This window comes from Nicotiana attenuata, unplaced genomic scaffold (assembly GCF_001879085.1).
Source record: "Nicotiana attenuata strain UT unplaced genomic scaffold, NIATTr2, whole genome shotgun sequence".
In the NCBI taxonomy this organism is placed as follows: domain Eukaryota; kingdom Viridiplantae; phylum Streptophyta; class Magnoliopsida; order Solanales; family Solanaceae; genus Nicotiana; species Nicotiana attenuata.
In genome coordinates this window covers 10,636-20,608 of record NW_017675248.1, presented here as the reverse complement: position 1 = coordinate 20,608, position 9,973 = coordinate 10,636, and the positions used below count along the sequence as shown (strand labels likewise).

The following is a 9,973-nucleotide window of genomic DNA, read 5'->3' as shown; positions in this document are numbered from 1 at the left end:
ATGGGTCGTTGTATTGCTTTTCCTTGACTTCCACAATAAGCAATGATTCAACCCTATTTTGCACAATCACTCCTCCTTCACTAGAATCCGCAAGACGAACTCCCAAACTATCCAACCAATGAACCACTTTGGCCAACGACCTTTGATATGCCACCAAGTGCTACCCATAGATTTCCGGCTAAGAGCATTCGCTACAATATTAGCCTTCCCCCGATGATACAGAATATTGATGTTGTAATCCTTGAGTAACTCAAGCCATCTTCTCTACCTTAGATTCAGTTCCTTCTGTTTAAAAATGTATTGAAGGCTCTTATGGTCCTGAATATATCCACATGGACCCCATACAGATAATGACACTAAATCTTCAATGCAAATACCACAGCTGCAAGCTCTATGTCATGTGTTGGATAGTTTTTTTCGTGATTCTTGAGTTGCCTAGAAGAATAAGCTATCACCTTGCCATGTTGCATTAATACATACCCAAGTCCGATTCTTGAAGCATCACAATATACCATAAAGCCATTTGTACCCTCTGTAAGGGTCAACACTGGTGCCGTAGTCAATTTTTGATTTCAATTCCTGGAAGCTCCTTTCACAAGCATCTTACCACTGGAACTTAACCGCTTTCTGTGTCAATTTAGTCAACAAAGAGGCATGAGTAGAGAACCCCTCCACAAACTTCCTGTAATATCCAGGTAAGCCCAAGAAACTGCGAATCTCTGTTGGGGTAGTAGGTCTAGACCAATTCTTCGCCGCTAAAATCTTCTGAGGATCATCCTTAATTCCTTCTCTAGAGACAACATGACCTAAGAACATGACAGATTCAAGCCAAAATTCACATTTCGAAAACTTCTCATACAACTTGTGCTGATACAGGGCCTACAAAATTGCCCTAAGATGATCGGCATGGTTCTCTCGATTGCGTGAATATACCAGAATATCGTCAATGAACAGTATCACAAATGAGTCAAGAAAAGGCTTGAAGACTCGATTCATAATATTCATGGAAGCTGTCGGGGCATTTGTTAGCCCAAAGGACATTACTAGAAATTCAAGGCCGGGTCCTAAAAGCTGTTTTCACAATATCCTACTCCCTGATCTTCAATTGGTGATACCTGGATCTTAAATCAATCTTGGATAAGTACTTAGCACCCTGCAATTGGTCAAACAAGTCTCTATCCTTGGCAGTGGGTATTTATTCTTGATCGTGACCTTGTTGAGCTGCCGATAGTCAATACACATTCTCAGTGACCTATTTTCTTTCTTACAAAGAGAACCGGTGTTCCCCAAGGCGAAACACTTGGCCGGATGAAGCCTTTTTCTAACAAGTCCTTCAACTGCTCATTTAGTTCCTTCAATTCTGTCGGTGTCATTCTGTAGGGAGGAATGGATGTAGGCTACGTGCCTGGCATCACATCAATTCCAAAATCAATCTCACTGTATGGTGAGATCCCAGGGAGCTCATCTGGAAAGACCTCCAGAAAGTCATTCACAACTGGTACAGACTCAAGTGTAGGTGCCTCAACATCGGTATCCGTAACCCGGACTAAATGATAAACACACCCCTTTGGCACCACATCATCCCCCTTACATTCAATAACTGGCTCATTTGAAAATTCAAATTTAACGGTTCTGGTTCGGCAATCAAGCTTAGCGAAACATGAATAAAGCCAGTCCATCCCCGTGATTACGTCAAAATCAAACATCCCCAATTCAATGAGATCGGCCATGCTATCTCGACCACGTACAGTGACAACACAGTCCCGACCTTGTTGCTGAGTCATAAAAAAATTCATCGTCTCCTCTAACCGATGTTGTTCGTCACCCCTGCTAGTGGATCTTGCTGAGAAATTTTCTCTTGAGTGGGACGGTGAAGTTCTAGGAGATTGATTATTTGGAGTTCGTTTTCCTCTAGTTTGATCCATTAGTTGAGTTGCTAGGTCCACTAGCTGGTTATTGACACCGGGCATGGAGTTTCCCTTGAATGAATAATTAACAAGTGAGTAACATAAAATTGAGAAGAAGTGATAAAACTTGGTTCAAATACTCAATTGCTAGGGCCTCAGGATGAGCGCAAAAGTGTTTAACCTATTAGTTTTAGAATACATAATTAAATTTATATTATAAGGCCACTATCAAATAAATTTATCTAAAGTGCTTTGAATGAAATTACAAATAAAAATGTCAATAAAAGTTGAATTAAAGAGCTAAATAGAGAGATTCTTATTAGATGTCGGCTTTTGATGGGGATACATAAGAATGCAGTACAATTCTTCAGGAATATAATTGAAATAATAACTTCTGGAGTGTTGTGCATGATTTTTTAGTGTGTGTTACAAGTGCATGAAGTAAAGTGCGTATAGTCTCCGTAGGATGTGACGGTTACAAGTTTCAAGCCTACACATTGTGTATATGGCTAGCTGGTGGCGAGATCCTTGCTAGTAATAACTACAATGGTGTAACAGATAGGGGCCATAATCTCCCGGGAGGATCTTGGTTATACTGGAGTTCGGGCCGAAGGTATTAAGTTGGTGAGTCCCTTCTAGTCACTCTTGTTCTGGATTTGAATTTGAATGGACAATCCCCATTGTAATTCTTCGAGTCTTCCGGCTTTACCTTCCATGCTTCTAGGTACCGAACCATTCTTGCTATGTGTCGCTGCAGTAAAGAGTCACGTGTTAAGACCGAATTTTACCGGTACAAGTTATTGGATGGTATGCCGGACTAGTGTTTATTCTAATATAGTGTCACAATTTTGTATTAACATTGTACAAGAAATTAGTACTATTAAATTGAGAGTAAATCCAAAAGTCTCCCATAGGCAAAGCCTTATTGGCATAAAGTCATAAAGGAGGCATTTAATTTGAAGGGAATGAGATAGTAATCTTGCGTACGCGCCAAAAACGGCAGTCGTGCGACTTTGGTATCTCCTCAAATCATTTGTTGGGTAGTTGTCCCCAACCACCCAAAAAATGCATTCCATCCCAACATTTGATTTCTTTTGCTCTGGGAAAACAACACAATCGAATCTTAACAACTATCTTATTTTTTCTGTTTCCCATATAGATACAATTATACATTTCTCCTTTTGCTAGATAATCGTATCAATTAGACGAGCGAAACATTCTCACAATCCCAATAAAAGCTTCTTTGAATATGTCAGAGACTTTTTTTTTTCCTTTTGATATAATCACGCTGGCAATTGATGGATGAATTTGGGTTCTCGTGGTGACAATTCCTTTCAAGGATAAAAGAAGATGAATTCTTTACAATTATAGAGCTTTTTGGGATAATCAATTTAGAGGACGGAAAATGTCTATTCCTCATGAGGGAAATGCTGATAGCAACAATGTTTCAGGTATTCTTTCTCACTTGTCTTTAATTAAAACAAAATTATGCTCGTCTGATCATGTCTAGGATTAGATTATTTTGTTATATTATTCGAGGAAAGAAACAAGTAAATTTGGAATGAGCGAATATACATACATGTGCAGCTTTTAGGCAATTCTATACATGATCCTCAGTCTCAGGTTTTGCATATGGGCTTTTATCTAGCAGGGTTCACTGAATTCTTGTTTGTTTGATAAGATGATGTTGGATAATTTGTGACCAGAATGCACTTCTTTTTCTTACTATGTTACAGTAAATAAGACCATCTAGCTCTTCAATCTGTTGGGTTGGTTGTTCATCTTTTTCTGTCATTTATGCTACCAAATTCCTTTTTGGTCTTTGTCAAAGGGTAAATTGTACTAACATTCTCAGATTTATTCTTCACCTGCTGTGTTGAATTGACAAGCTGTTACAATTATTTCTACAGAATGCAGGTTCGGATAGTTGCTGTCTCTTTACGCATGTGTAATGTAATAATAGCTCATCTTTATTTGTCCTAGGTTCTTGCCTCTATGAACTTCTGCAAATGGAATCATCTTCAAATTGTAGTGTTCCTCAACCAGATAGACGAAAGCGTTCTTCGAGTATGTAATATCTTTTTCTCACCATGACATGAATGCCAAATTTTACTAGTTTTGAAGATTTACTAACCATCATCCTTAACATTTTCACAGGATGATTTTTCTTTTATTTGTTTTTCCTTTTTTCACGATATACATGATCAGTTGCCTAGGATTAGTCGCTTTCATGTTTACTCTTATGTCAATTTGATCGCCATGGAGATCTCCTTAATTTTCTTTTCAATTATGTTGAGTTTTACTCTTTTCCTAAATCAAATGTTGGATATTTGATGCTATGCTGTTAAATTGGTTGGATTCAATGCATATTTTCTCATTTTACATGATTGAATAAGCTTGATTTGCAAGTATAGTCACTTTCACAGCTTGTAAGTGTTTCTAGTACTCCTGTATTATGTTTATCAGGTCCTCGACACAGACTACAGAGGCTGTTGAGTGAATCTGGCAATAGATTCTGTGCAGATTGTGGATCTCCTGATCCAAAATGGGTGTAAGTATCAGAAGTTATGACATATCAGTTTCCTATCGCAATTAAAGAAAATGGTCGATCAATCTCTTTAGTTACTTTTTTGATTCATCTTGTAGCTGAACCTTTACTGTCCCACGTTATTTGACTTAGGGACCATCCATTACAGAAACCTTTTACTTCTTGTTCTGAAGTTTTCCTTTGTGCTGGTACTTTATGTATCTCAAATGTTGTTGGAACAGTAAATTTAGTCTTTTTCACCTAGTTTTTTTGGGGTTTGCTGTTTTGTGTTCATGTAAAGTCTCTCCTCCCATTCAGCAAACATACTGAGGTTGACAGTGGTTTGAGAAGATTTAAAATCATCCAAACTTGAGAATATTAGTTGTTTTACGTTATTGAAAAAATGCTTTCTTTATTTCCCCTCTCTATATTGCATTTCAAGAAACTTAATACCTAGCAGTATCTTTTGTTTTTTGAAAAAAGGAATCCTGCTTTGAAGATTTTCCTTTAATTGAATTAGCCTAGTATATTCCTCTTTTTTGCAATTTGGCCTTGAGTCTCGAAATAGCTTGCTATATCTATCTCATCTCGTGATATTCAGATCTTTAAGTCTTGGAGTTTTTATATGTATCAAGTGCTCCGGAGTACATCGAAGCCTTGGAGTGCACATATCGAAGGTTGGATATTCAAACTTTGCTGTTTGTCTTAACCGCCATATATTCTGTTATTGTTGAATGTACTAGAATAATGTTTGATCTATTTCCTTTTTTTCCTCATGCCCCTTCATATGAACTGAAATTGTAATTGGAAAACCTAAAACAGAGTAGATACTTGAAATGTCGAAGTACGGGTAAGAAAGCTGCCACGTGGAAAATTCTATGGAAAGAAAGAACCTAACCTTCTCTATTCATCTTTGCCTGGATGAAGCAAGTTGCTCCAACTTAACTGATGTTCAGAGCAAAACTTGTATCAATATTTTATTTCATTTGGGTTGTAATAAATTTCCACCAAAGCATGCAGTTATTTCCATCTTATTCATTTTGAAACATGATTTAGCCTTTTCTATCTAGGCTAAGCTAAAAGTTAGGAGAATTTACTGATTCACAAGCTGTTATTTTATTGTATTTCAGATGAATATTGTTGTATAGAGGGTCTGTACCCTTCATGTATGTTGCAGAAGTGTGTTAAAGTTTGCGAAATATCAAGTTACATAATCTTCTATTTTTGTCATTCCAAGATCTTGCTTTTTCCTGACTGGGTAGTAGGCACCATTCCTGTACTTGATTCACTTTGATAATCTTTCCTCTTTCCAATGGGAACAAAATAAAGGTTAAAAAGGGGTGCGACGGTTAACTAGTCCGTCATTATTAACAGGTTCTGTCAGTGAAGCTCGACGAATGGACAGACGACCAAGTTGATAGTTTGATAGAGATGGGTGGAAATAATGCAGCAAACTTGAAGTATGAAGCTTCCATTCCTGATAGTTATCGGAAGCCCAGACCAGAGGCATCAATAGAAGAGCGTACTGACTTTATCAGGTAACGTCTTTTCAGTAACCATATGATATAGGTATATGTATTGCCACATTCTATTCTGAATTGAAAATTCACTTGCTGGATACTCAGGAGAAAATACGAGCTGCAGCAATTTCTAAACACTGATGTGCAAATGATCTGCCCCTTCCCACCATCATCATCCTCACGCTGCAATTCATTAAGCCTTTCTTGTAGTTTGGCCCTGGATAAGAGACATTATGAGAAGCAATCCACTGGGCATCGCATCCATGGCATAGGGCATGCATTTCGTAATAGCTGGAGAAGGAAAGAATCTGAACACAGGAGCACCAAGAAAAGTAACTCAATGGTAATAATTTTTTCTGTAAGGAACAAAATCTTCTATACGAACCTGAGTGAATTATGTTTTTTCTTTTATCCATTCTGCTTCTCAACTTACATGGAATGCATATTGGTAAGGTCAATTATTATTTGAAAAGCGGGAATTTCTTGTTGAAGAAAGGGGAAGGGCTTCTTTTAGAGAGAGCGTGAGGTGGGGATGGGGGGGTTTCTGGGGCTTTGAATCAGGGCCACTTATATTGCAAACACTTGGAGACTGGATGGAAAGTCTTTCGTGCTCTATTGCCTTTTCGAGGGCCTCCCGAACCCCATTTTCAATAGTGCTCTTTAGCGGAAAGTATGTCCCGGCTGGTGCTTTTGTTTCAAAATTGCTCGAAACCAAAACATAGACTGTGTTTTAAGGATTGTTCCTTATGTAATTTATAGAGCAAAGAAAATGATGGTTTCTTATGTAATTTCAAAGACAATAATGCAATTCTGTACGATCATGGATTGACTTAATATCATACTTAACACATGCATGATTTATCACAAAATCAGCTTTCAATTTGTAAAACTGAATCATACACCTACATATTTTGTCTATAGGCAGGTATGGTTGAATTTATAGGATTGATAAAAGTCAATGTGGTGAGAGGGACCAACCTAGCTGTCCGTGATGTGGTAACAAGTGATCCTTATGTAATTCTCTCCTTGGGAAGCCAGGTAAATGCTAATTCTTTTTTGAGTTTTGTCATTGTTTGCATTAGTGCAGGCTAAACTTTTGAAGTTTATCCAGATCTGTAGCATCCTTACTGGAAACTATTGCCACCCAAAAGAACTGGGGCTGATGGTTTATTTGGAACTTCCCTCCCTCTCCTACCACCTGTGGGTGACACATGGCATTAAAATCCTCATACTAAACCCAGCTCTGGACTTCTTTTGGTTGCAGTCAGTCAAGACGCGTGTCATCAAGAACAATCTTAACCCTGTCTGGAATGAAAAGCTAATGTTGTCAATTCCAGAAAATGTTCCTCCTTTGAAAGTGGTATGTGTTTTTCTATCATTTAATTTTATTAGCTATTAAATGTGAAGAGGGACAATTATATGAACAAACTAATAATAAACCTACCTCAATACCTTCTCATTTCTCTTGCCATGTTTATTTTTTATTATGAATACTTAAATCTAGTCTCTGGTATGACCAAGTAATAATTGGTACAAGCCATTTTCTTTCTTTTGGTTCCTTTGGGGAAGTGGAAAAAAATGTGAAAGAAAGGGTTAAAATTTTAGCAATGAACAAATGAGAGAAAGGAGAAACTTTTCCTTTGCATGATTTCCCTTTCTTATTACAAACAAACAGGGAAAGAGAAAACAGATTATCTTCTTTTCCTTTCATTTCTCTGCATTCAGTCAAGCTGCTAGAGCTTACACTGGCTACTTGGAGCCGTTAGAAAAATTTTCTGCAATTTGTTACATAATTGTATAAGTATAGTGATCCTTGTAATGTTATTTAGAACATGAGGAGCAATCAGAATCTTAAATCTCTACATCTTAGTTCATCATCTTGGTTAAGGAATGAAATTTGGATCAACCACATTCAACGATATGCCTAAATCTTAGCTTTCATCTCCTAATAACACAGATGAACCGTAAATTCATGTTTTCTGTTTCTTTCTCAATATAAATGGTTCCACATCACATTCATGTCTCCGTTCTCTTCATCTTGGTAACTAACTTCATATGATATGCGTTTTGATTCTGTGAGGTGTTCCAAACTTGTATCAAATTCAATCACGACCAGAGATGACACTCCAGACTGAATGAAGGAAATATATTGTTAAAACTTTCTACATAGCCTTCTAGTGACATGATTAGTCATTTTTTTTAGTATCATATGATGGATGATACATGAAAGGAACTTGAGAAAATGCCAATTTCCATATGAATCTTCACCTTCTGCACATTTTTCCTTAATAAATTGCCTACCCTGCGGCCCTTTCTCGGACCCTGTGTCAACGCAGGATGCTTTGTGCACCGGCAGGCTGCCCCCTTTTTGTATAAAAAAGTAGTTATCAGCATATGTGAGAGTTGCTTCACTGAATTGTTCAAGCCACCCTAATGAACTTAGGCATGGTTTCGCAGCTTGTCTATGACAAGGATACATTTACAACTGACGACTTCATGGGGGAAGCTGAGATTAACATTCAGCCTCTTGTTACTGCTGCAAAAGCATCTGAAAACTCGACACTCGGTGAATCAATGCCGCTTGGAAAATTGAAAGCAAGCAAAGAAAACACTCTAGTTAAAGATGGCATTATCAGTCTAATAGATGGTAAGGTGAAACAGGATATCACTGTGAAGCTGCAGAACGTTGAAAGGGGAGTACTAGAGATTGAGCTAGAATGTGTTCCTCTCACACAATAACAGGTGCAAGGGAAGGCTGATGAAAAACAATATTCAACCATATACAGTAGTGTATTTAACATGGTTAATCCTTGGGCTGCTGTAACGTATGAGAGGTCCTCTATCTTAGCTGCAGTGAACCTTTTGGTTGCATTAGATTAGTCAATTGCTTCAAACACGGACGCGTAGAAGAAGGAAACACAATAAACTGGCAAAGTGTCTGATGAATCTCTACACTGGAGTAGTTGCAAAAGTGAATTCTGCTTGTTAGAGGATGCTCTCGCTGACAGGGCTGAGATGGTGAAGGGTCGACTATTTGGACGGACAAGTGTAGACTGCAGCAGAAAGGCAGGGGAATCCGGAATCACACCAGCATTCAACTTTTGATGTCATATTAGACTTTTGATATTGCTAGAGCTAGATATTTCTTTAACCAACTGTATGATGTAAGATATCTGTTCTAACCAAAACGAGTACTTTTCTGGGTTTATTAATGCTAATTAGATTACACGTTGGTGTTTATTCCTTTTCAAGTGACGATACAATTATCCAATACCAGGACAAAAATGATCGTCGTAATTGTTGTCAATTAAGAGTGAGTCTACAAGGTGCACAGTGATAACGTCCAAATCATTCCTCAAAGAGTAAGTGTATAAGATCGCATGCAGTATAATTTATCCAACTATGAGTCGGAGTCGAATCCCACAAGGAACAATATGTAGGCGATTAAGAAAGTAAGAGAATTATCTCTTATTATGTTAAGCCAAACACAAATAGGGGTTTTGAGAAAATATTATAACTAATGCGAAAAGTTAAACTAACCTAGAAAGCAAGTAAAATGATCATTGGCTACAAACATGGATACAAAGGGGAATTACACTCAAGTAATGATCCAATGTGTTTCATGGTTTCACAAATATGAGTGAGATTATGTTAATTAACCTTGGATAATAATTCTATATTAGTTTCTTCCTAAGACTAACAAGATTTCCTAATTGAATTATCCCTAAAAGAATTAAGAGGATTAAGTACACCCGAATGTGGCTACTAGTAGGTTAATCCTATCCCTAGGTAGAATCTATAAAATGAGGGTTAACGCCTCAAGTTTTTGTTAATTAATCTTTCGCAACCCCGAGTTTGCCTTTTCCAAGATTAATTCGAAGTTAATGGGCGAGTCCTAGGGTTAGCTAATCCCATTGGAAATATTAAAGAACAAGAATAATTAAAGAAACATTTAACTCACTTCATAATTAATAAAACTCATTCAATGCATAAGCATAACAAGAGATTTAATCCAAACT

General features: G+C 37.4%; 1 protein-coding gene across 1 annotated transcript; it reads left to right on the top strand.

Annotated features, from left to right (window-relative positions):
• The first annotated feature begins 2,874 nt into the window (after positions 1-2,874).
• On the top strand, positions 2,875-9,205 carry LOC109219858 (probable ADP-ribosylation factor GTPase-activating protein AGD11). The gene is made up of 9 exons (XM_019384327.1): positions 2,875-3,358; positions 3,891-3,974; positions 4,374-4,458; positions 5,036-5,111; positions 5,809-5,972; positions 6,060-6,297; positions 6,876-6,992; positions 7,219-7,314; positions 8,412-9,205. The coding sequence occupies exons 1-9, from the start codon at positions 3,313-3,315 to the stop codon at positions 8,691-8,693; spliced, it is 1,188 nt and encodes a 395-aa protein (XP_019239872.1). The 5' UTR covers positions 2,875-3,312; the 3' UTR covers positions 8,694-9,205.
• Positions 9,206-9,973: the final 768 nt, after the last annotated feature.

Coding starts and splice junctions, on each gene's coding strand:
- LOC109219858 (XM_019384327.1), top strand. CDS start 3,313: ATGTCTATTCCTCATGAGGGAAATGCTGATAGCAACAATGTTTCAG. Junction 4,459..5,035: donor TCTCCTGATCCAAAATGGGT/GTAAGTATCAGA, acceptor CGTGATATTCAG/ATCTTTAAGTCTTGGAGTTT. Junction 6,993..7,218: donor TTCTCTCCTTGGGAAGCCAG/GTAAATGCTAAT, acceptor TTTTGGTTGCAG/TCAGTCAAGACGCGTGTCAT.